Raw genomic sequence first — 27,092 nt, 5'->3', positions numbered from 1 at the left:
GATACCTAAATATATTATCTTAGTAGCAGTATTTGGCTGAAATTGACTGATTTTGCAGCTTTACCAATGGCTAAGAACTCAGTATTTTTTATACTCTTAGTATAAGGTCAACACACTTTGGCTTCAGTATTTTGCAGAACCATCTCATCTTTGCAGATCTATGTTGTAGTAATGGTGGGCGTGGCTATTTGCTGTGACACTAGTGATAGTCATTTAGTAACCTCTCTTCCTCTTTAAGTGTTACGTTTTGGGGTGGAGCATATTAGAACTTCCTGTAACTAGTCACCAATTTCCCCTCATCTGGCTGAGACCCCCCCAGTCAGTGAACCACACTCAATAATTCTAGTTTACTACTCCACTTATGTCTGAGGCTCACTGCATGCTGCTCAGTGTGATAGCATCATATAAGAACAAGGGAAGTCATGACTTTTCATCTGACAGGTGTTTGGCTGCTGCTCATGACATGTACTGTGTTGGGTAAGTTGTGTTTTTGTAACTTTCGGTGTGGGTTTAGTTTATTGGGAACTGTTGGCCACAGGAGGCTGCTGAAGGGAGGACGGCTCATAACGGCTGGCGTGGATGGAATGGCATCAAACACTTGGAAACCACAGGTTTGATTGATTTGATACCATTCCACTCATTAACACGTGCCTGTCCTCTCCAATTAAGGTGCCATCAACCTGTGGTGTTAATTTTTTTTCTGCCATTGCATGTTTTGGATTACTTTATTAGGGAGTAGTTTTAATGCCTATCAAAACAGCACTTGTTTGGTGTAGTCTAACCAGAGCCCTGCAACTTTCCAGAATCATTACGTTGATCATTATGCAGGTGCTTTCTTGACCAGGCTAGGGAGAGCTAAACTATGCTGTCAGTACAATGGGGTTCCCTTATGATCACCAACAAGCCATTAAAAAAACGACCAATTACACTAACGGGGCTCCTGAGTGGCGCAGTGGTCTAAGGAACTGCATCTCAGTGGTAGAGGCGTCACTACTGGTTCCATTCCAGGCTGTATCACAATCGGCCCTGATTGGAAGTCCCATAAGGCGGAGCACAATTGATCCAGCGTCGTTTGGGTTTGGCCGGGGGAGGCCATCATTGTAAATAAGAATTTGTTCTTAACGGACTTGCCTAGTTAAATAAAAGTAAAATAAAAACGGGGAGCTAACGTTGTATTACTTTCCTATATGTTGCCTCCTAGTTTTCTGTGAAATGGAATTCCTGGAGAGAACGCAGGGTGACTCTATAGAGTTCTACTGTATCTCTGAGTTCAGTGCCTCCAAGCCCATTGGGTTCTACCTGAAACGAAAGTGGCTGCAGCCCAACAGAGAGGTCCTGTTCATATATACTGAACAAAACCCTGTGTTTCACCCTGACGTCAAAGAGCGCATCCATGTCACGGGAGACCCGAGTACTCACCGGGTCAACGTGACCCTCAGCCAGCTGAAGGGAACAGACACAGACCTCTACTACTGTGAGTTTGTCTTCCCCGATTCCTCCAGCTTAGATCAAAAGATTCCAAGCAAGATGGAGTTATTTCTGTACGTTGTCGATGCTGGTGAGTATTCTTTATGGATTCCTCCATTGATTTAATTAATGTTTCTTGCTGCGAGTGGAGTTGTTGACATCATGATGTGTCAGTCACAGTAGCCTGCCAGTTTCCCCCTTTTTTGTTAATTACTCCAGATGCCATAGCTGAGCCACACTGTTCATGTTATGCATCCTGCCACTGCTTCCTCCTTTAGAATAGCCATGGCTATAGCAATAGACTCTCATCTCCCACAACCTCATAGACAGTTATAGTGTTTGTTTCCCATGTGGAGAAGATGCCCCAGAGAGCAAGATGGATGTAGGCCTAATAGAGACGTGCGCCGGGGGGTCAGCTGTTCTCCCCTGCCTCGCCCCCTACGGTTTCCCCTCGGCCATGGAAGGGGTATGCCTGAAGAGGCGGTGGGGCCGGGCTCCAGTGGAGGTGCTGTTCCACTCAAAGCGCCCCTTTTCCTCCGCCTCGTTCCCCCCAGAAGAAAGGCTTCACCTGGGCACGGGTCTGGGAGGCCTGGCCTACAACCTCACCCTGCTAAAGATGCAGCCGGAAGAGAGCGCCTTTTACAGCTGTGAGCTGCTGCTCCCCGGCAGGCCCGACAACAGTGCCAGGCTAGGGAGACACGTATACTTTGTATCTGTGCAAGGTGGGTCTTTATCTACTTCCCCAGTCAGATAAACTCATGGATATTTTTGTCTGCGTCTAGTATGAAGGGGAAGTCGGCGGTAGTTTCGCGAGACAATACTAGCTAGAGTTAGCGCAATGATTCAAACTGCACACAGACATAAAATGGTATCCACAAATTAATCTGCCAAAATCCCAAACTCTCCCTTTTAAACTGTAAATTCATGGCAGAAAATGTCCAGTTTATCTGTGGAAGCTGTTTCTATGACGCTTATTGTTTAACTCTAGTAGCCAATTCAGTAACCCAGGTAACAATTATCAAACAGACAATGTTCTATTAGTAATTCATGTAATGTTCACCATACACAGTATCTGAAGGGTTGTCAATGTATTTTTAATTCCTGTAGTGAGCTGACATTCTGTGAAAGGCTTTAAAGTCTGACACCACATATTGGATTTTGTTGTTTCGCCAGATGTTAGGTGTAGCTGTGCGGGTTACGCTCCACTGCTCTATGCCCTTTCTGCTACTGTGGGACTGCTACTCATCTTCGTTATGGCCCTGGGAGTGGCTCATTATGTGAGTGGGACTGTAACCTACTCACTATGGACAAAACGATTGACACACAGCATATTATTTATAGAAATGGTAGTCACTCCAGTTTTTTGCTGCTTTCAGGTCATAATTTAAAAAGCATTACAACCTCACATTCTGCAAAATTCTCATACATTTTTCTTGAAATCACAAACCATTATTCACTCTGAGTTTATAAAGCCACACTCTAACCTTTTACAGCCACACATGTAACCTCTATGGTTGTAGACTGGGGAGACATGATATTGTAATGTTTTTAGATACTTACTCATTTGGTAGCTACTGTATTCCTCAAGTGACAAATGTGGCAGTACCATAACGCTGATTTCTGACCGGTATGACAATGTACCAGTGATTTGTCAAACACATCAAATTGAGGAAGGATGCCACTTTGAATCAAAGCATCCATCCTCTTACTATTCACAGAGTTTCACACAGGAAAGATACTAGTTTCACTAGTTGTTTTCACCTGCTGCCTTCTCTGATTGGCTTCTGTCCACTGTTGTCAGGGTAAGACCCGAGGCGACCGTGTCAAACCACAGCCCCACCAGGTCTCCATCTACGAGGAGATGGTCGGGGTGCGGCCCCCCAACCGGAATGGAAAAGTGTCCCCTTCTTACCACCCGAGGCCCCCCTTTCATCTGGAGGAAAATGATCCTTCCGCCTATGACACCCCCCCCCTGAGGTCTCGACAGGAAAACCACTATGAGAGGCCTGAAGGGGTACCGCTAGTATCTGAAACTGTTGGGGAGATGTGAGGAACGAGGTTGGCCCAATCTCACCAACACTGTGTTTAACTATTCATTTATAAACTGGAGTCTGAACTAGAACTACAACTTACTCACATAACTTTCAATTTGGACAACCAACATCCACCTTCTTCCACCTAAGTTAGTTTGTTGTACTGTAAATGCTGTTGTGGAGTTTTAATCAATGATTTTTGTATTTTATGTAAATGCTGGCAGCTGAATGTTGTAGCTTTTGCTTTTTTAAAGGAATGGTATTCAATTTTTTTAAAAATAAAGTAATACTTGTCTTGATTAGTGTTGTATTATTTTGACATTTACATGTATCCATGCCCATTCCTCACTGTCCAGTTCACAGGGAACTGTTATTATTGCCAATCATGGAGATGGGCTTAATATTTCTGCTGGATCAGTGCTGGAAACAGACAAGAATCGTGGCCATTCCATTATACCAGGACTTACAAAAACAATTTCAGGGATGCAACTAGTCACCTTATGGCGAAATTCGCCGTTTTGAATCTAAAATAGGTGACCTACGTGAATCGTGTAGATCAGATGAGATAAGTTTGGGTCACTACTAGCTGTTAAGCGAACGAGTGATGCGCGGCTCAACCAATCGTTCACATGACAAACAGAATGCCGCGCTCTGGAGAGACAGCAGTAGGGTTCAAATGCAGTTTGCCAGTTACAGCAGCGCGTCCCCTGAACGATAGCGAAGAGGTAGGTGAGAAGGTGATGAAACTTCAGGAGCTGTAACCGAAAAATAACTTGCATTTGGAAAATTTGAGGAGAAAGTGTGGTGGAACAAGTATTGTTAGCATTGTATCTTGCTATAGTACTTAGTGTAGCAGCTGGATCGAATGATCTGTTAGCTAGCCAGATAAATGTTGAGCAACATTATCCAAATTAGCTGATCAAAGAAGAGTTAATTGTTTGAAAATTAGTTGGCTAACAAAGACAGCTAGCGAACGTGAGTAACCTAGCCAATTCGCTATAGTATTAACTGGTAACGTTATACGACTCGTTGTTGATGTGCCGTAATCCCCCCCCTTCGCATGGACACGCACTCAATGACTTGCTTGCTAAGATTTCCGATCACGTTACACGGAACCCAAACCGGTTGCGCGCGTGTGCCATAGTGCATAAATGTATTTTGTCCCCTACACCAAACGCAGGTTAAAATATAAAAACAAACTCAACCAATTATATTAATTTGGGGACAGGTCAAAAAGCATTAAACATGTATGGAAATGTATCTAGCTTGCTAGCTAATTTGTCCTGGGATATAAACATTAGGTTGTTATTTTCCTTGAAATGCACAAGGTCCTCTACTCCGCCAATTAATCCACACAAAACGGTCAACCGAATAATTTCTAGTCATCTCTCCTCCCTCCAGGCTTTTTCATCTTTGAAGATGGAACGTGGGTACCCACTTCTATAAGCCAATGAGATGGGAGAGACAGGACTTGCAGTGTGATCTGTGCCAGAAAGTTCTATTTTAGCCTTTGGCAACGCAGACGCTCGTTGACGCAGTAATTGAATAACAGATTTCTACATTTATTTTGCAACGTGAGTGGTGTAGTCAAGCGTATTAGTCCCTGACTGCATCGTGTGCGTATAAATCTGTTATTGCACCAATGAGCGTCTAGCTAAAATAGAAGTAAAAAAATAAAACACTTAACAAGGCGTGCTTCTCAAGTGTGAAGTTAAGTGGATTCCTCAGTGGTGTGTCTCAATAGTCTAGTGGCTTCATTGTGTGGGTGAGTTGTCTAAAGGTCGCTTCCTTATCTGTCCGCATCTAGTTACTAGCTTTCTCTGCGGGTTGTGTCAATGCTGTGGTTTCTTTGTCTCTAGAGGTGCATTAATAACTAAATGTCCACATGAAAAATCAAACCCACAGTGAAGACTACACAAGAAAATCTACAAGACACTTTTTAACAGCCAAGAAAAATGTCAATTTATTAATATAGTCCGAAAGAAGCGCCATAACTTATGGAAACATGTTTTTTTCCGGTGCATATCATTAACAATTACATTCTATGAGGAGAAAAAAACAAAACATTAAAAGCCATAACTTTCTCAGCACAGACACTTCTCCTTAACGTTTTTTAAAATAAAAAAGGCGATAGGCAGATTACCACCTCCTCCCCCTTACAAAAACCGGATTGCCTTAAATCATGGGCATTTTCTCAGTATAACCCACAGTGCTTTAGCAGAAGGATAAGCGCTCATTGGTTAAGGATTACACAGCATGGTGAAGCAATAAAGTTGCCATAAATCTGATGAGGGGGAAGAAAATCTAACATAGCACAACAATGACACACCCCTACATCAAACCCTGAACCCCAGAGTACCAGTCCCGGGCCCCAAGAGAAAAGCAGGCCTGGACTCTCCCTCCCACTTGTGCATAGATCATGAGCCTTTAAAAACCAGTTTCCCCCCCTCCACTTCAAATCTTTACATTTCATCATTTACATTTAAGTCATTTAGCAGACGCTCTTATCCAGAGCGACTTACAAATTGGTGCGTTCACCTTATGAAATCTTTCTCCTGAAACCCATCTATTAGACATTAGAATCTCTTAACTCATTGAATACCTGCCACAGGAACAGAGACATAAGAGTAATGCACAAAGCTCCTGAACGTTACAGGATGGAACCGCAAAGAAAATACATAAGTAAAACTAAAACCATTGATACATTTTGTTTCAATGTAAAGCAATTTCTACATCGATTTTACATGTAAAGCACTCCACTTTTTCTCTCTCAAAAAGTTCATTTTCAGTTATTTATTTGGTAAATATGTAACCGCTACGGATTTTTAGAATCAGTGGTATTTCATATTCTATTTAAATCCCTAACTTTCAGTGCTTGGAGTTAGATTTCTCAAAGTTATTCTAATTTAAAACTCAAATTTAAATAAAAATGGTGGAGTTTGAACTCTGGAAATCCTGGCCTTCCCGAGACAAGATCCACATTTTTACGAGTGTGCAAGATAGTAAGCAGATTGCGTTGCCTTTTTACAAGACAAAATTCAAATAAATCAATACATACGTCTGTCGACATAAAAAGAAAAAAAAGAAAAATTGAAATACGACAACACTGATCAATCCCAGAGTTCTGAAAGTAGCATAAATCTTAATTTTGCAAAGTTGGTTTAATGTTCATATTCATTTGATGGAAGATGGAATTTGTCTTTTTCAACATTTTCATTATAAAATCCATTTTTCCTCAACTTCAGACAAATGAAATGTTTGTAAACGACAGGTGGCTTTGCAAAAAAAAAAAAAAAAAAAAAAAAAAAAAAAATAGGCACCTCTGAAATGAGTCCTGTAACAAACTCACATCCCCACATTATCCCTTTCCATTTCTCCATGAAGTTAACATGGGGATTACTAGTCCTACCATCTATGGCCACAAATCTTAGATTGTTCATTTTTTGTAGTCTTTTTTTCATTACATTTGTATGTAATCAGAACAAAATGGTGCAATACTCAATGATAATCCTTGTTTTGGATTATTCCACAATAAAAAGCCACTATAAGGTAGATAAACATTTTACAGATAAAACAAAACCTTTTTTCCCCCATTAAGTCCTTGAGTAAACATTTACACATGAATTATCACCCTCTCCCCTCAGTACTTAGTCTCGTTTGTCTACGATTAGCTGAGTGAGGGGTAGAAGACACTCAGTGCCATGTTAGAAGATAGACATTGTTATCAAAATATAGTTGACAAGCAAAAAAATAAACTGAATAAAAGGACAGACAATGTCAATACACAACATACTGAATGGACCATGACAGCAGTCCTAAGCCTGCCAAGCACACAGTCGTTTGCACACATACATTTGACTTTCAAGCACACAAAATTATTTTTGCACATTTTTTTTGTCCAATATTTTTTAAATCATTTTTTATATATATTTTTTTAACTGATGACCTCAAAAAGCTTGGAAGTGTACAAGTCAGACTTAATTTTTCTTTTTTTCCTCTTTTCTTTTTTTACAAAAGACTTCACATTACGTTATTGGCGCTCCTTGATTCAAGTATTTGTGTATTTTTGTGTTGATATGTTTAATGATATTTTTCTCTGCTGGGAAAGTATACATTTAAAAAACAGGTGATTTCAGGTTGGGTTGTTTAGACAAATTCACATACAGTACAAGTACTTCAAGGTACTTACTGTAAAATGTTCATAAATCCAGAACGTGCATATCCAACTCCAGGTAGGAAAGACATGATCCATCAAGTACCAGTTTAACCCCTAACCCCATTTCATTTCCTTCAGATCACTTATTTCCGGAGGGGAATAAATATTGCTCATTTTCAGTTTGTATTGAACCCAGACCTTTTAAAAGGAACAAAAGGTTTTAGGAGGTTGAGATCCAAGGTGTCTGTTGATGTGCTACCTACCACACACCATACGTACATATCCATATGTGTATATACACACACACAATCTATCTATAGTTAAGCTGTAGAGAGTGCACGGCGTGCCCCTCAATGCTGGTGCAGCACCACACACAGAGCGGACGTTTGGAGGCCCCCACCCGGCTAATTGGTCTCGGAGTTTGGATCAAGGCAGTTACAGAAACAGGCAATAGTGATTTTTGCTAGTGTGCTGCAGGACACCTCAGAGTCCCAAAAGGTAGCCTTATCCCATTTTAGTTTTTTTTATTTTAAGAATTTTTGTACCTTTTTGAAATGCGCCCCCTCTCGTTGCCCACCGCAGACGCAGTGAGGCGAGCGACCTGGGCTGATACAGTGGGCCCGAAGCCATCTGGGTCTGTGGAAATATACAGTTGTGGGCCCGCTTTGGGCGGAAACACTAACAAATAGGATAAAATATACCATCCACAAAAAGGCTCCCCAACCTGCATTCTGGAAGCTAGAGGACTGGAGACATTTCAGCTAGAAGTGCAGAGCTTTAGTTAACATATTATAGATATTTTATTGATTTTTGTACTTTAAAAAAAATATTTTTTTTTTAAAAGATTTTGTGTCAAACTTCATATTAAAAATGACATTAAAATTGAAGAATTTCATTTTTGGTTTAAAAAAAATATGTACCCGGGATTACCCGTCAAACTGACTGTGCACCGTAGCATACTTGGATCCCGCAAACTCAGTAAAGATTTTATCCTCAACAACGGGGCATTCCCCACTAAAGCAAAGATTGCCTAAATGGCACCCTATGTCCCTATATAATGCACTACCTAGTGAACAGGGTGCCATTTGAGAGACAGCCATATTATCTCAGGAGTTCAGGATGAGGTGTGTTGCCCCCACCCATCTGTTTAATCCCTCCTGCCCCCCTGCCTCCATCACAAAGATTATCAAAGATCCTCCATCACAAAGGTTATCAAAGATCCTCCATCCAGAGAGAAGAGCTCTTTCTCCAGATCATATAACATGGGCTAGTTTTATAGATCTATATATTTTTTGGTATTGGCACATAGGATAACATTGGCCTCTACATTGTAACATTACAGTAGGCCCATATTTGGGAAGAGAATTCATTACTATTCCATTCCCCAAAAAACAATTATCCAGCCAATACAAGTCTATAGTACTACTACTGCACAGCTTGCCATTAGTTAGTGTAGAACTTGGCTCTCTTACACTACAGCAAAAGGACATACATACAGAGAGAGCTGCATCTTTTAACGTCGTCTCCTACCCTGAGATCAAGCTGAGATCAGTCTTCTTCAGCACAGTAAAGAGAGGCCTACTATACCTCCACTCCAATGGTACTAACTCCCCGTAGAGGGTGGAAGTTTGGAATACGACAGTGTTGTGGTTTAAACCCAGCTATAAGGACCAAGAGCAGACATGTTCTAAGTGCTGAAGGGTACATACATCAGGAGGTCGTTGGTTCTAGCTCCGAGTCGGTGCTCAATCTTTAGGGCAGGATTGGCACGTTGGCTGTAAAGGGTCCGCAGCCTCTAGTCTTTTGCATAGAAACAGAACTGAGTCGCTTTTTATGTCTGGTCAAGGGGAGGGCCATGGTTGCTTTGGAGGGGACTGGAGGAGGGTGTAGCGTAGCAGCTGTGTGAGGGGGCGAGGGGACAGCCCTGGCAGAACCCAGGTGGAGCAGCTAGGGTCAGGCAGGACACACTCACCCATCTGAGACACCCTATTGGTCTAACTTACACATCTTGAGATACTACCTGGAAGTACTACAGCATACTGTCCAAAACAAAGCAATGATCAATCAATCAGTTAAGATACTAACTAATAATAGACAATCAATGACTGGCTGTAGTATTGATCCTCGTTTGCATTCAATACACAGGATGAACATACAGAGGCACCTCTGACCAAAGTGTTTCTGCATATGAACAGTGAAAAGGGCTAGTTTCAAGCAGCCACCTTGAAAAGACCACTGCATGTAGACAAAAATAAACCAAAAAATACACATTGTCAAATGAAAACTAAATAAAATGCATCAAACACTGGCAAAATTCCAGAAATTTGACTGTCTCTTGACTTCCAGCTAAAGTGATCTTTGTGTGAAAGAAGATTAGGGGAAATGAAGAGGGTTGGTTGAGACAAGGTCAAGTGCTGCTGGCGCGGTCGTTAGCTAGCTAGCTCTGTGCTGATTGGCCAGTCTTGGAGGGAGCGTGGTTTCCTGCTGGGCTGAGGGTGTCCAATGAGAGAGCTTGGTGCAAGCCCAGGAGGAAATGCTGCTGTGGGGGTTAGCCTTGCCTAGCGACCGTCGCCATAGGCACCACAGCAGAGAGGCACTCAGTGGACCGTGACCATCTCCCTCCCCACTCCGACCAACCGTTGGCCGGAGACAGGTAACATTGCATGTCTAGCATCTCCAGACAAGAAAAAGGCTAAACATTTTGGAGTAACAGTGATATTCACTTTGATATAGTTAAAAGAAAATGTCTTTAGAAAAAAAATCAGATAAAAGTAGATTTCCATTTTCTTTCTTTTTTCTCATCCTGCTACCATTTCAAAGTTCATACAAGTCCTTGGACCAAAGAGGAACAAACAAATACCAGAAGTTATTTCCAAGTATAGATACAGTACAAAAAGAGCAAGTTCTTTTTTTCAGTTTTCAAAGTTGCTGCTCCATTTGTCTGATTTATTGGTTTGCAAGTTGAAGCGTTTAGCTTTCTTCATAAGTGCTATGATAAAACCCTTTGATATAGACAAAAGGTTAGTCTCTCTTACATTTTTGTACAGTACCAAATACAAGGAACACTCGTAGTAGATCTACTGCATTAGGAGAAACTCCTCTTATTTGGTATTGTGCCCCTCCAGTGACTCCCCCATCTGGATTCACCCTGTTCGGTGTGGCAACGCAGAGAGGAAGGGCTTTCTCATGTACCCCAGTTCAATATGAGGAGTTTCAGGGCTGCAGGGACCGTTTCTGAACGCACAGTTATAATAGTAACACCATCCTCGCTCCTCCTCTACGCAAGACTTAACGCAACAGTTTCTTGGGGAGTGGGGCCTCGTGGGAATCAAAAATGAGAAAAGGTAACGTTTCTGTAGTTCTTTGCTTTGATCAACAACGACAATACAAAATCAAGAACGAAAAATGTAAAGAAACCAGCTCCTGCTTTGACTTGAGTGTGGACGGAAGAAGGGTCTGTGGCGTATATATTGCACAATGTAATTGTCACATCAAGTTGAAGCGTTTTTTTGTCGTTGTTTCCAGAAATTGGTGGACCATAATGGGGACGAGAGGGTCAACAACGGAATCAACTAATAATGTTAATTTACAAGAAGCACCTGTAAGTCCTGTTAGGTGAATATAGCTGAAGTCGTAGTTCTGAGCAGTGGTAATCTGAACTCCCAGACGTGAATGATTAGGTTCCATCAGACATATACTCAAGTACACACACAAAACAGACGCAGCTAGGTCGGTCGATGTGTAATAATCTCAGTTTATGTTGCGATAGATATTATAAAAATGCGCCTAGATATACAAAAAGAACAAAAACAGCAGTGTAAATCCCTTTAAGAACAAATGAATGACGAAAAAACGGAAAAGGTTTTAACTGATGATTGGTTGGGTCAGTGTTGACAGGCCTCATACTGCCGAGTGACTTGGGGGGGGGGGGGGGGGGTTGTATTGATTAGTGCACACGTGGCAAAATGTTTTGCAACAGAATGCGAAAACAAGCTTTTCTTGTTGGACAAAGTTCAGGTAGTCCCTCAGTTTCGGTCCGCTTGCTTCCGTTTCGTTCCTAGTGAATACGACCTTGGTTGATCACACTTGTTCTGATCCATTCACTGGCTCAGAGATGGGAACTGTGCAAGCTTTTAAACTCATACAATTTTCCTTCAGTTTCAAAACAATGAAAAAGGCTTGAGATTGAAGGAGGACCTGGGCCGCAGTAGAGCACTTAAGGCGAATATTAGTGCTTGGAAACAAAAAAATAACATAAGTAAAAGGTCTTTGAACCACATCATTGGCCACGGGCATGCTGGGAATGGTATTTTTTTTTAATCCATTTGGAGTTTCGTGGGTAAAGGAAAGATTCAAAATGGCAGCTTTTTCAATTGCTTCTCCTTAAAAACACTTCACACAGAATGTGCGATATTCATGGAAACTTAAACACTTAACGGTTCTCTCTTCATTGAGTCTTTGACATTTCATTTTTGTTTGCTTCCAACAATTTATCAAATACTAAAAACAAAATCCCCTTTTAAAAAGACAACTAAAAAGAAGAAAACGTAAAAACCGAAGGGTGTAGGGGTCAGCAGTCTTGTGTCGTCGCCCCCAGCCTTCCGGTACACGATTCACAGTTCCGTTGATACTGATTATCGCCACATGATTTGCTTGGTTTTGCTCCTGTTCATTGTCATTTTTTTGTGTATTTCTGTATTTATTATTATTTTTCCACTGTCTGTTCCAGCATTGAAACATCCATCCTCATGGTTGGTTTGTTAGTGTGTTGTCCTACATGGACTCTCCACTCAGCAGGTCGCCTGGCAACAGCGTGTTAATGGGGTTGGGGCTCCCGATGACGCCGCGACTGTCATCGCTACTAGGGGGCCCCCACAGGCTGGAGTACTGGGGCACACCCCCCCACAGGAGGTCTCCGCCTCCACCCGTCTTGGCTCCTCCCCCCAGGCCTCCACCGCCGCTGCTCCAGTGATGGCCAATAGCGTGCTGCTGCGAACCTCCGCCTCCTCCCATGCGCGTATGATTGGTGCCTGGGTTGGGCTGCCAGCTGGTGGTGGGCGGGAGCTGCTGCTGGCCTTGTGCAAAGTAGCGGTTCACCTCCTCCTCCCCAGCAAACTCTGCCAGGATGGTGGTGTTCCCCAGCACACACCTAAGAGGACAGGTATCAGTTATACATCACATACTTACAAGTGTTACAGTATCAACATGGATTTTCTTACACCTGGTGAAGTACAGTACAAGTATTTCCTTATAGGCTTTGACAATTTGTCAGTGAGATGTGTATAGCCTAGAAGTTGAGACAATATTTTGTGTTTCGTTTTAGGTCAGACGGAGAAAATCACTACCCTAAACAGCATAGGGTATGGGTGAAAGAAAACCCACTCAATCTTTTGGTATTTTTTTCATTAGTCCACCGTTGCTTTTTCATGTCAGCAGTCAAGTTTTCAAGATATTGGACTTTCAAGAAGAAAATGTGTCACCGGCCACATGGCGATGCAGGTTTTTTTCCCTTCAAGTTCGGGAGTCTTACATGTGCAGGGACTTCTGGGCCTTGGCAGCCTCCTCCTTGGAGCTGTATCGCACCACAGCGTTTCCCTGGGTCAGGAAGAGGTGGAATGTGATGAGGGGGCCGTGCTGCATGCACAGCGTCCGCAGGGTGGAGCCGTCTATCTGGGGGGTGAGGTTCCTCAGTACCAGCCAGCTACTGGTCCTGTTGGAGCTGTCTGTGCTCCAGGTGGTGCCCTCTGAGAGAAACAGAGAGGGGAACATGATCAGTCAATATTCAGGTCCTCACAAAATATAAATCAATCATTTTTGGTCAATAACTTGTCTTCTATCCTGTCCATAATCTATGCATGTTATTTTTTTGAAAACAACATATTTGCATCGTCTCATGTAAGCACTTTTACACTTGTACTACTACCACCTCAGTGTGACCTTAAGACTCATGCCAAAATAAGGTCACACACAGTTTAGGTTCTCTTTGAAGCCATGACAACAGTCCTTTAAGTCTTCTCTTGTAAGCCGCAAGACTTCAGTATGACAAGGGCCTCTAACCACAGCGGGGTGTGTAATTGCTCCACCTTACTACAGCGAGTGACAAGGAGAGGAGCTCAAAACAAAACACGGGGGAGAATCACACTCTACAACAACCACACCTAGGAACATTACATGCTTGTGGTGTCCTACGCTGTGCTTCTTTAGGCAAATGTGTCAAAAACATTATGTTAGGGTAGGATGTTGACACAGCACAAAGTAAGGTCAGCTCAAATCCACAGTCAATGGTTTTCAATCGATCTCAAAACGACTGATTTTCCTCTACTAGGTATATTACCAGGTTTAAGTCTTTCCAGTCTTGTTACAGAGGAAGTCCGCCGGTCTATATTTCAGGCTGAGGAGTTGTACTGTGGCATCTCACCTGAGGTGTACGAGCTGCTCCAGCCTTGGGCCAGGCCCAGGGAGTTTCCCCCCCAGGTGGATGAGGGCTTGGCTGGGTTGGTGAGGCCGGGAGGTGGCCTTGAAGGGGCTGTGTTGTTACGGGGCCCCTGGGGGACCTTCCACAGCTCGTGGGATAGAGAGGCCTGGGAGGGGTGGGAGATGGGCCCCGGGGACCAGGTGGACTTCATGTCAGATAGCTTACCTGAGAGAGAGAGAGAGAGCGAGAGAGAGAAGAGGGGAACCTATGAGATCCTGTTGTAGAGATGGAGACCCTCTATGAAGCCTATGTTCTATGACAGATTCTTCTAAATCTAACTTTGGGCAGATGCAAAGTTTTAAAAATATGCCCCCTATTAACAGTTGTTCAACAAGAAACCTAAATCTTGACTTCATGGGTTTATATGAGTCATAATGGAGAACGCATTGAGGACTACAGGAAACATGAATGTAAAAAGAGACATTTAAAGGGGGACATTTTTCAAGTATTCATAGCAATTGTGGGTTGCTTAACGGCAACAAAAATGTCACGTCAACACATACTTATGAATAGGGGTCTAGGGCCACAACATTCAAAGCATTTCTTGATTCAAACACTCAGGAATACAATGCAATCACATCGTGGAGCACTTGATACACCGGCACTGGGTAGTTGGTAGTAGGATTAAATTAGGCAAAGGAAGGATCTATCTACCGTAACACTCAACACAGACCACACACAAACAATAGGATAAAGGTGTGTTGCTATGGTGGTAATTAGGGGAGGGGGGGGGGGTCAAGCTTGAGGACCATGGGTCAGCATGTCCACATAGGGGGCTGTGATCTGTACCTGCACTCTCCTCATCCGGGGAGGACAGACTGAAAGAGCTAGTGTAGCAGCCACTGACTGGCCAGTCCGTGGAGGGGGCAGAGCACCGTTCTGAGGCGGTGAAGGAGGGGAGGAGCCTAGCCGTGGTGGCCCATTGTTATGGACAGAGGGGGTGGTGGGGAAAGAAACATGTACAACTTGATTTAAAGAACGTGTATAAATACAACAGGGCCTGTGCTACTGGATGCCACGGTCAGGACAAGTGAGGTAGTACTGTAACCCCTTCAGTGCCATGGAAAGGAATAGGATATAAGCTTAAAGTTGTCAATATAGTAACACAAGTCAACACCTGTTTGAGAATCAACAGCAGAGACCTGCCCTGTTAATAAGCATATACAGTCTGTGTATCTTAAAGCCAACTAACTACAGACCCAGTCTCTCTGATTGACCCCCTCCTCACCTCCGCTGCGGTCCCGGAGCAGGTAGCGGTTGACGTCCTGGATGTTGGTGTTGATGGTGGGGCCGCTGGGAACGCTTCCTGGGGTCATGTTGGGGTCGTTCTCAGGGTCAATGTTCTGCAGGCCCTTCCAGGGCACGCCTGGACAGAACTCTGAGGAGACAACACGGAGGACAAATGGTTATTTATCCTTTAAACTCAACTGATGTTGTGGGGAACAATTTAAATCAGATTTTTTTCACTCTCTAAAATCAAAACAGTTTAGAAGAGTTTAAATCTCACGTGTGAAATAACATTTGATCTGATTGAAATGTCTGTCTTCTCTACCAACCTGGGGGCCAGTTGATATTCGTTCCATTGGTGATCTGATCCTTGGGGCTCTTTCCTGGTCCCTGGCCCCAGCTGTCAGGGGGAACCAGGGGGGAGGTGGGAGACTCAGACCCACCCATCATACTGTATGGGCTGTAGGAGTCATCCATGTGGGGGGGCTTTCCGGGGGGCCCAGGTTAGAAGCAGCAGATATGGCACCTAGGACAAGTCAAAGGAACTCATTAATTCATTCGACAGACATTTAAAATGCATACAGTACCAGTCAAAAGTTTGGACACATCAACAGGTGTGCCTTATTAATCTGCGCTCTTAATGCGTTTCAGCCAATCAGTTGTGTTGTGACAAAGTAGGGGTGGTATACAGAAGGAAGACCCAGAGTTACCTCTGCTGCAAAGGATAAGTTCATTAGTTACCAGCCTCAGAAATTACAGTCCACCAAGGCACTACATCGCAGTGCTAGCTGTGCCACTAGAGATCCTGGTTCGAGTCCAGGCTCTGTCGCAGACGGCCACGTCCGGGAGACCCATGGGGCGGCAGACAATTGGCCCAGCGTCATCTGGGTTAGGGGAGGGTTTGGCTGGCCGGGAAGTCCTTGTCCTATAACAACTCCTGTGGCGGGCCAGAGCATGCACGCTGACACGGTTGCCAGGTGTACGTTTTTTCCCCCGACACATTGGTGCGGCTGGCCTCCGGGTTAAGCGGGCATTGTGTCAAGACGCAGTGCGGCATGGCTGGGTCGTGTTTCGGAGGACGCACAGCTCTCGACCTTCGCCTCTCCCGAGTCCGTACGGGAGTTGCAGCGATAGGACAAGACTAAGCTACCAATTGGAGACCAAGCAATAGGGGAGGAATAGGGACAAAAAAAATGTACATTAAAATTGTAGCCCAAATAAATGCGTCAAAGTTCAAGTAACAGACATCAAACTGTTCAGAGGAGACTGTGTGAATCAGGACTTCATGGTCGAAGTGCTGCAAAGAAACCACTACTAAAGGAAATCAATCAGAAGAAGACTTGCTTGGACGAAGAAACACGAGCAATGGACATTAGACCGGTAGAAATGTGTCCTTTGGTCTGTTGAGTCCACATTTGAGATTTTTGGTTCCAACCACTGTCTTTGTGAGTCGCAGATTAGCTGAACGGATGATCTCCGCAAGTGTGGTTCTCACCATGAAGCATGGAGGTGGTGGTGTGATGGTGCTTTGCTGGCGACACTGATTTATTTAGAATTCAATCACACTTAACCAGCATGGCTACCACCGTATTCTGCGGCGATACACCATCCCACCTGGTTTGCCCTTAGTGGGGCTATCACTTGTTTTTCAACAGGACAAATCAAAATCAAACTTTGTCACATGCGCCAAATACAACAATTATGTCAAGAAAGAGTTAAGATTTCTATCCCCCCAAAAAGTAACAGAACGGCTATATACAGGGTGTACTGGTACTGAGTCAATGTGCAGTGGTACAGGTTCGTTGAGGCAGTTTGTACATGTAGGTAAGGGTGAATTGACTAATAATAATAATAATAATAATAAACACAAGCAACAGTGTACTAAACAAATTTGGGGGGGGGTCAATGTAAATAGTCTGATGGCCATTGATTAATTGTTCAGTAGTCCTATAGCTTGGGGGTAGAAGCTGTTTAAGGAGCCCTTTGGACCTAGACTTGGCGCTCCAGTAACGATTGCAGAGAAAACAGTCTGACTAGGGTGGCTGGAATCTGACAATTTTGGGGGCTTTCCTCTGACATTGTCTAGTATATTGGTCCTGGATTAGAGGTCGGCCGATTTTCAAGTTTTCATAACAATCGGTAATCAGCATTTTTGGACACCGATCATGGCCGATTACATTGCACTCCACAAGGAGACTGCGTGGCAGGCTGACTACCTGTTATGAGAGTGCAGCAAGGAGCCAAGTTAAGGTGATAGCTAGCAATCAACGGATCTTATAAAAAACAATCACTCTTAACTTCTTCGATATAGGGGGCGCTCTTAATTTTTTGATAAAAAAACGTTCCCGTTTTAAACAATATATTTTGTCACGAAAAGATGCGACTATGCATATAATTGACAGCTTTGGAAAGAAAACACTGACGTTTCCAAATCTGCAAAGATATTATCTGGGAGTGCCACAGAACTGATGCTACAGGCGAAACCAAGATGACATTTCAAACAGGAAATGCCCCAGATTTTGAATGCGCTTTGTTCCAATGTCTCCTTATATGGCTGTGAATGCGCAAGGAATGAGCCTACACTTTCTGTCGTTTCCCCAAGGTGTCTGCAGCATTGTGACGTATTTCTAGGCATATCATTGGAAGATTGACCATAAGAGACTACATTTACCAGGTGCCCCGCTTGGTGTCCTCCGTTGCAATTATTGCGCAATCTCCAGCTGCGTGTATTTTACCATGTGGTTCAGAGGAGAAACCAAACTGCCACGAATGACTTCTCATCGAATAGATATGTGAAAAACACCTTGAGGATTGATTCTAAACAACGTTTGCCATGTTTCTGTTGATATTATGGAGTTAATTTGGAAAAAAGTTGTAATGACAATTTTTGGTCATGATGTGATTAACAAAACGGAGCGATTTCTCCTACACAAATAATATTTTTTGAAAAACTGAACATTTGCTATCTAACAGAGTCTCCTCATTGAAAACATCTGAAGTTCTTCAAAGGTAAATTATTTTTATTTGAATGCTTTTCTTGTTTTTGTGAAAATGTTGCCTGCTGAATGCTAGGCTTAATGCTATGCTAGCTATCAATACTCTTACACAAATGCTTGTGTAGCTATGGTTGAAAAGCATATTTTGAAAATCTGAGATGACAGTGTTGTTAACAAAAGGCTAAGCTTGTGAGCCAATATATTTATTTCATTTCATTTGCGATTTTCATGAATAGTTAACGTTGCGTTATGGTAATGAGCTTGAGGCTATAATTACGCTCCCGGATACGGGATTGCTCGACGCAACAGGTTAACATAATCACTAGATAAACTAGTAATATCATCAACCATGTGTAGTTATCTAGCTTGTCCTCCGTTGCATATAAATCGATGCGGTGTCTGTTAATTTATCTTTGAATCACTTCACGCCAAACGGGTGATTTAACAAGCGCATTCGCGAAAAAAAGCACTGTCGTTGCACCAATGTGTACCTAACCATAAACATTAACGCCTTTCTTAAAATCAATACACAAGTATATATTTTTTAAACCTGCATATTTAGTTAATATTGCCTGCTAACATTAATTTCCCTAGTTACAATAAATTATCACTTCTCTTGAGTTCTGTGCAACAGAGTCAGGGTATATGCAGCTGTTTGAGCCGCCTGGCTCGTTGCAAACTGAAGACCATTTCTTCCAAACAAAGACAGACAACTTCGCCAAACGGGGGATGATTTAACAAAAGCGCATTTGCGAAAAAAGCACAATCGTTGCACGAATGTACCTAATCATAAACAATGCTTTTCTTAAAATCAATACACAGAAGTATATACACTGCTCAAAAAAATAAAGGGAACACTTAAACACAATGTAACTCCAAGTCAATCACACTTCTGTGAAATCAAACTGTCTACTTAGGAAGCAACACTGACAATAAATTTCACATGCTGTTGTGCAAATGGAATAGACAACAGGTGGAAATTATAGGCAATTAGCAAGACACCCCCAATAAAGGAGTGGTTCTGCAGGTGGTGACCACAGACCACTTCTCAGTTCCTATGCTTCCTGGCTGACGTTTTGGTCACTTTTGAATGCTGGCGGTGCTTTCACTCTAGTGGTAGCATGAGACGGAGTCTACAACCCACACAAGTGGCTCAGGTAGTGCAGCTCATCCAGGATGGCACATCAATGAGAGCTGTGGCAAGAAGGTTTGCTGTGTCTGTCAGCATAGTGTCCAGAGCATGGAGGCGCTACCAGGAGACAGGCCAGTACATCAGGAGACGTGGAGGAGGCCGTAAGAGGGCAACAACCCAGCAGCAGGACCGCTACCTCCGCCTTTGTGCAAGGAGGAGCACTGCCAGAGCCCTGCAAAATGACCTCCAGCAGGCCACAAATGTGCATGTGTCTGCTCAAACAATCAGAAACAGACTCCATGAGGGTGGTATGAGGGCCCGACGTCCACAGATTTCCATTGATAATTTTGTGTGATTTTGTTGTCAGCACATTCAACTATGTAAAGATAAGTATTTAATAAGAATATTTCATTCATTCAGATCTAAGATGTGTCATTTTAGTGTTCCCTTTATTTTTTTGAGCAGTGTATATTTTTTAAAACCTGCATATTTAGTTGAAATAAATTCATGTTAGCAGGCAATATTAAACTAGGGAAATTGTGTCACTTCTCTTGCGTTCATTGCACGCAGAGTCAGGGTATATGCAACAGTTTGGGCCGCCTGGCTCGTTGTGAACTAATTTGCCAGAATCTTACGTAATTATGACATAACATTGAAGGTTGTGCAATGTAACAGCAATGTTGAGACTTATGGATGCCACCTGAAAGAAAAAACGTTTTCGAAATGATAGTTTTCAGATTTGACCATATTAATGACCCATGGCTCGTATTTCTGTGTTTTATTATATTATAATTAAGTCTGATTTGATAGAGCAGTCTGATTGAGCGATGGTAGGCAGCAGCAGGCTCGTAAGCATTCATTCAAACAGCACTTTCCTGCGTTTGCCAGCAGCTCTTCGCAATGCTTCAAGCATTGCGCTGTTAATGACTTCAAGCCCATCAACTCCCGAGATTAGGCTGGCAATACTAAAGTACCTATTAGAACATCCAATAGTCAAAGGTATATGAAATACAAATGGTAGAGAGAGACATAGTCCTGTAATAACTACAACCGAAAACTTCTTTCCTGGGAATATTGAAGACTCTTTTTAAGAGGAACCACCAGCTTTCATATGTTCTCATGTTCTGAGCAAGGAACTTAAACGTTAGCTTTTTTACATGGCACACTTACTTTCTACTCCAACACTTTGTTTTTGCATTATTTAAACTAAATTGAACATGTTTCATTATTTATTTGAAGCTAAATGTATTTTATTGATGTATTATATTACGTTAAAATAAAAAAAGTGTTCATTCAGTATTGTTGTAGTTGTCATTACAAATAAATACATAAAAAAATATATTTAAAAAATAATTCAGCATCAGCTTTTTTTGGTCCTCCAATAAATCGATATCGGTGTTGAAAAAATCATAATCGGTCGACCTCTATCCTGGAAGGCAGGAAGCTTGGCCCCAGTTATGTACTGCGCCATACACACTATCCTCTGTAACGCCTTATGGTCAGATGCCGAGCAGTTGCCATACCAGGCAGTAAACGCAACCGGTCAGAATGCTCTCGATGGTGCAGCTGTAAAACTAAGGATCTGGGGACCCATGCCAAATCTTGAGGGGAAAATGTGTCCATCAGGAAGTCCAGGATCCAGTTGCAGAGGGAGGTGTTTAGTCCCAGGGTCCTTAACTTAGTGATGAGCTTTGTGGGCACCATGGTGTTGAACGCTGAGCTGTAGTCAATTAACAGCACGCTCACATAGGTGTTCCTTTAGTCCAGGTGGGAAAGGGCAGTGTGGAGTGCAATTGAGATTGCGTCATCTGTGGATCTGTTGGGGAGGTATGTAAATTGGAGTGGGTCTAGGGTATCCGGGAGGATGCTGTTGATGTGAACCATGTCCAGCCTTTCATAGCACTTCATGGCTAACGACATGAGTGCTACGGGGCGGTAATTATTTAGGCAGGTTACCTTCACTTCCATGGGTACAGGGACTATGGTGGTCTGCTTGAAACATGTAGGTTTTACAGACTGTCAGGGAGAGGTTGAAAATGGCAGTGAACTTGCCAGTTGGTCCACGCATGTTTTGAGTACGCGTCCTGGTAATCCGTCCGGCTCCGCGTTTGTGAAAATGACCTGTTTAAAGGTCTTGCTCACATCACTACCGAGAGTGTTATCACACAGTCGTCCAGAACAGCTGGTGCTCTCATGCATACTTCAGTGTTACTTCCCTCAAAGCAAGCATAAGTAGGCATTTAGCTCATCTGTTGCCTGTAATCCATGGCTTCTGGTTGGGATGTACGTACGGTCAACTGTGGAGACGACGTCGTCAATGCACTTATTGATTAAGCCGATGACTGAGGTGGTGTACTCCTCAATGCCATTGGATGAATCCCGGAACGTATTCCAGTCGGTGCTAGCAAAACAGTCCTATAGCGTAGCATCAGCGTCATCTGACCACTTCCGTATTGAGCGAGTCACTGGTACTTCCTGCTTTAGTTTTTGTTTGTAAACCGAAGGATAGAATTATGGTCAGATTTGCCAAATGGGAGGGCGGGGTAGAGCTTTGTATCCATCTCTGTGTGTGGAGTAAAGGTGGTCGAGTTTTTCCCCCTCTGGTTGCACGTGACATTTAAGTTTGCCTGCATTAATGTCCCCGGCCACAAGGAGCGCCGCTTCTGGATGAGCATTTTCTTGTTTGCTTATCGTCTTATACAGTTGGTTGAGAGCGGTCTTAGTGCCAGCTTCGTTTTGTGGTGATAAATAGACGGCTAGGAATAATATAGATGAGAACACTTGGTAGATAGTGTTGGGAGTCTGCAGTAAACTTTGAACATTGTTATAGGAACATTATTTACAGAAGAGACATGAGGTATGCCATAATAAAGCTTAGGAGGGGCTGAGTACAGGGAAAACTATCACATGTGACAGTACTGATAAGGGGAGAAACCGTTGAAGGCTCATATCATAGCCTCTTGTCCTGCCGGTGCATGCAAAATCCCGCCAGCTCTATATTATCCATGTCGTCGTTCAGCCACGACTCAATGAAACATTAGTTTTTACTGTCCCGTTAGTAGGATAATCTTGATCGTAGGTCATTGATTTTATTTTCCAATGATTGCACGTTGGCCAATAGAACGGGATGGCAGTGGGGGGTTTGCTCACTCGCTTATGAATTCTCAGAAGGCTGCCGGAACTCCTCCCCCCTTTTCTCAGGCTTTTCTTCGAGCAAATGACAGGGATTTGGGCTTGCTGCCGAGAAAGCAGTATATCCTTTGCATCGGACATGTTAAAGAATACAGCTGTTATGATGTCCAGAAGTTATTTTTCGGTCATAAGAGATGATAGCAGCAACATTATGTACAAAATAGGTAAGTTAAATGCAAAAAAAACAGATCAAAATAGCACAGTTGGTTAGGAGCACGTAAAACCATCACCCCGGCATCATTCTACCTACTACAATGACAACACACCTCCAGGCTGTGTAAGGGCTATTTGACCAAGGAGGAGAATGATGCAGTGCTGCATCAGATGACCTGACCTCAACTCAATTGAGATGGTTTGGGATGATTTGGACCGCAGAGTGAAGGAAAAGCAGCCAACAAGTGCTCAGCATATGTGGGAACTCCTTCAAGACGGTTGGAAAAGCATTCCAGGTGAAGCTGGTTGAGAGAATGCCAAGCGTGTGCAAAGTTGTCATCAAGGCAAAGGGTGGGTACTCTCAACAAACTCAAATATATTGATTGGTAACACTTTGTTGCTACATGATTCCATGTGTTATTTCATAGTTTGTCTTCACAATAATTCTACAATGTAGAAAAGAGTAAAAATAAAGAAAAACCCTTGAATGAGTAGGTGTGTCCAAACTTTTGACTGGTAATGTATATAGATGTCTCAATCATAAAGGCTTAAAAACATGGCAAAGTAAGAGTGGTTGTCAGTGTTGCTCTTAGTGGAGTATGGAGGGCAAAACACTGAACACTGGGTCGCAAGGATAGATCCAGATGAATATCAACGTGAGACATCACTTGAGAAATAGAAATGCATTTAAAAAGTAATTTTAAATGTCAGACACTAAAGAGAAACCATTGATTTCATACTGAATACTTCCAGTTGAGATGTCCCACACCGTTTCATCACTGAGATATGTGGAAACATACAAAAGCCTTCGAGTAATAACAACCCCTGTTTACTGGTACAGGTTGATTACTATAAGGGCAGAACAGCAGCTTGTTGCTCGCGCCACAGTGGGAGAGGTTAGGGGAGGCGGTGTTTGTGGCTCACACGTTCAATTTCCAGTGTTAACGTGTCTGTTGTGAATGCAAAACCGTGTGAAAGAAACCCAGAGAATGTCTGTTGGCTGGTGAGAGAGTTGGTGTGAAATACGTTAATGTTATTCAGAGCGAGTCAAATAAGTCACTATGTTGGGGAAGAAAATCGACTAAGTGAGCAGAAAACCCCATTTTTCTACCGAGATGACTAATAGATTGATTTCTTGTTTGACAGCGTGTATATGTTTATTTATTGCCCCCACCCCCCGAAGGAACAACAGAATTTAAATGAGACTTCAAAGTTCCTAATGTTCCTCCTACCGTGCTTATTGAGGTTGGGCTCCATGTGGGAGGAGTTTCCAGAGAGGCTGTCCATGGAGTTGGAGTGGGTCCACTGGGACAGACGGGACTGGGGCTGGGGAGGCTCCTTCATGGACAGGCCCCCCACCTCCATGCAGTTTACATTCATGTTTGGATTGAGTCCAGCTAAGAGAGAGAAAACATCTAACATTGAATACACAGCTCAACACAAACCAGATCGGTAAAAGACATTGCAGGGACTTATACTGACGTATTTAAGGCTTACTAGTTATACAAACAGCTTGTTTGTGAGAGATGTAGAGAGAGCGTAGGGGCTGAAGGAGTGCGTGTGTGAGTGACAGTGTGAGTGCTGGACTCACAGAGGGGGTAGGGGCTGTAGGAGTTGGGAGAAGACTGCGGCTCTTTGGTGTGCAGGTCGGAGAGGCCAGGTGCCTGGGGGTGGCCTGGGAACGAGTCCAGGGCTGATTTGCCTTGGCCGGGGTGCAGGCCTGAGGAGGAGTGGGAGCCGGGGGGCTGCTGCTTCATCAGCAGGGCCTGGTACAGCTGACGCTGGTGCTGTTGGATCTGCTGCTGCATGTTATTGATTGTACGTGCAACCTGGAGGGGGGGGATTGAGAAAGAAACAGAACAGGAGAAAGAGGGGGACAAAGGAGAGAGAAAGAGTGAGGGCATAAGGTTACAATGACCAAGACCAACAGACCGTGGCATGACTCCTACAAGCAGCACCTCATCAACAGTCACTTATCTGGTGGGAAAAGACTGCCTTTAGTGCAGGCGGTTCCCAAACTAGGGGTCTATGAAAATGGATACCACTGAATTGATGCTATAGTTAGCAATCAAGAGGAAACTGACTGAAAGACTCACTCTCCACTTTATTCTCTCCAAATGGACGTTAGCTTTGAGGGCCGAGGTGCATTGACTTTTGTCAGGGGATGCTATACACGAGGACATATTGTTCGGTCTCACGATTCCCGAGCATGAAACAGCACAGGTGATGTTCAGCGTGGCTATATTGACGAAAAACGGATTCCACTCTAGTTATGAATGAGTTTCCCTCTACCATATGGACGCATTGTATGATACACCCAATGAGTTATAATAGGTACACCGAAAGCAACTGGCAGCAAGAGTGCAGAACTCCGATACGCAGCAGGTAACTTCGACTGTAAACTACATCGCGCACGCCTGTTCCCAAACTTTTGCGGCGATATGAGATCAGAGCATGACAATGTTCCATTTCAAACCGAGGCTTGGTGGTTATCGAGGGGGAGTGTGGGAAAGATTTTTTTTTTTAATCGAGAGGAATTGTCATTGGCAATGGATGTAAAAAAAAAAACAAACAAACAAAAACAGACTTAGCTGAAAATTAAACATGTCTCCTTGCCTATGTAACAGACATATTTGGGAAACTGAAAGCAATCATGCAGGGCAAATAGGGAAAAAAAGGATACAGATGAGTGACCAAATCAGCTAAATCCGTTTGTGATCCTGGATCAGTTGATGGGTCGGTAAGTGAAATGGAACAGCTGACCGAGCTGCGATGTCAAATCAAAGTTTGTCACGTGCGCTGAATACAATGCTTACTTACAGGCTCTAACCAATAGCACAAAAAAGGTATTAGGTGAACAATAGGTAGGTAAAGAAATAAAACAGTAAAAAGACCGGCTATATACAGTAGCGAGGCTACATACAGACACCGGTTAGTCAGGCTGATTGAGGGAGTATGTACCTGTAGATCTGGTTAAAGTGACTATGCATATATGATGAACAGAGTAGCAGCAGCGTAAAAAGATGGATTGGGGGGCACACATCCAGGTAGCCATTTGATGACCTATTCAGGAGACTTATGGCTTGGGGGTAAAAACTGTTGAAAACCTTTTTGTCATAGACTTGGCACTCCAGTACCGCTTGCCATGCGGTAGTAGAGAGAACAGTGACTGGGGTGGCTGGGGTCTTTGACAATTTTTAGGGCCTTCCTCTGACACCGCCTGGTGTAGAGGTCCTGGATGGCATGCAGCTTAGCCCCGGTGATGTACTGGGCCGTACTCACTACCCTCTGTAGTGCTGCTGCTCCAGTTTCAACTACCTGTCCCAGACCTGCTGTTTTCAACTCTCTAGAGACAGCAGGAGTGGTAGAGATACTCTTAATGATCAGCTATGAAAAGCCAACTGACATTTACTCCTGAGGTGCTGACTTGCTGCACCCTCGACAACTACTGTGATTATTATTATTTGCCCATGCTGGTCATTTATGAACATTTGAACATCTCTACCCGGCACAGCCAGAAGAGGACTGGCCACCCCTCATAGCCTGGCTCCTCTCTAGGTTTCTTCCTAGGTTTTGGCCTTTCTATGGAGTTTTTCCTAGCCACCGTACTTCTACACCTGCATTGCTTGCTGTTTGGGGTTTTAGGCTGAGTTTCAGTACAGCACTTTGAGATGTCAGCTGATGTACGAAGGGCTTTATAAATACATTTGATTTGATTTGTAGTGCCTTGCGGTCAGAGGCTGAGCACTTGCCATACCAGGCAGTGATGCTGTCGATGTTGCAGCTGTAGAACCTTTTTAGGATCTCAGGACCCATGACAAATCTTTTTAGTTTCCTGAAGGGGAATAGGCTTTGTCGTGCCCTCTTCACAACTGTCTTGGTGTGTTTGGACCATGATAGTTTGTTTGAACCTGAAGCGCTCAACCTGCTCCACTACAGCCCCGTCGATGAGAATGAGGGCGTCCTTGGTCCTCCTTTTCCTGTAGTCCACAATCATCTCCTTTGTCTTGATCACGTTGAGGGATGTTATTCTGGCACCACCCGGCCAGGTCTCTGACTTCCCCCCTATAGGCTGTCTCGTCGTTGTCGGTGATCAGGCCTACCATTGTTGTGTCGTCTGCAAACTTAATGATGGTGTAGGAGTCGTGCCTGGCCATGCAGTCGATGTGACCGTATGTTGCAGACAACGCACTCACGGGTCACTATTGAGGAGTTTCGGTTCCTGACTCAAAAGGAATACCGTGTCGTCTCCCTCCAAGAA

General features: G+C 43.5%; 2 protein-coding genes across 3 annotated transcripts in view; one reads left to right on the top strand and one right to left on the bottom strand.

The window, feature by feature from the left end:
* The first annotated feature begins 316 nt into the window (after window positions 1-316).
* Window positions 317-3,799, top strand: LOC115103720 (uncharacterized). Of its 2 annotated transcripts, none has more exons than XM_029624607.2 (5): window positions 317-477; window positions 1,202-1,558; window positions 1,827-2,189; window positions 2,641-2,744; window positions 3,269-3,799. In XM_029624607.2, the coding sequence occupies exons 1-5, from the start codon at window positions 423-425 to the stop codon at window positions 3,515-3,517; spliced, it is 1,128 nt and encodes a 375-aa protein (XP_029480467.1). In that variant the 5' UTR covers window positions 317-422; the 3' UTR covers window positions 3,518-3,799. The 2 variants fall into 2 exon arrangements, with proteins under 2 accessions (XP_029480467.1, XP_029480466.1); XM_029624606.2 differs by having other exon boundaries at window positions 1,824-2,189.
* A 1,637-nt stretch (window positions 3,800-5,436) lies between these two features.
* LOC115103718 (trinucleotide repeat-containing gene 6C protein-like) overlaps window positions 5,437-27,092 on the bottom strand; it is a 65,894-nt gene continuing 44,238 nt past the window's right edge. The window contains 10 exon segments of the mRNA XM_029624600.2: window positions 5,437-12,805; window positions 13,187-13,400; window positions 14,075-14,296; window positions 14,921-14,992; window positions 14,995-15,036; window positions 15,360-15,509; window positions 15,688-15,835; window positions 15,838-15,884; window positions 24,064-24,228; window positions 24,423-24,660. Coding sequence (XP_029480460.2) covers window positions 12,430-12,805; window positions 13,187-13,400; window positions 14,075-14,296; window positions 14,921-14,992; window positions 14,995-15,036; window positions 15,360-15,509; window positions 15,688-15,835; window positions 15,838-15,884; window positions 24,064-24,228; window positions 24,423-24,660 — 1,674 coding nt within the window. The 3' untranslated portion in view covers window positions 5,437-12,429.

The sequence above is a fragment of the Oncorhynchus nerka genome, linkage group LG21 (assembly GCF_034236695.1).
Source record: "Oncorhynchus nerka isolate Pitt River linkage group LG21, Oner_Uvic_2.0, whole genome shotgun sequence".
NCBI lineage: Eukaryota > Metazoa > Chordata > Actinopteri > Salmoniformes > Salmonidae > Oncorhynchus > Oncorhynchus nerka.
This window is presented reverse-complemented; position numbering and strand designations above follow the sequence as displayed.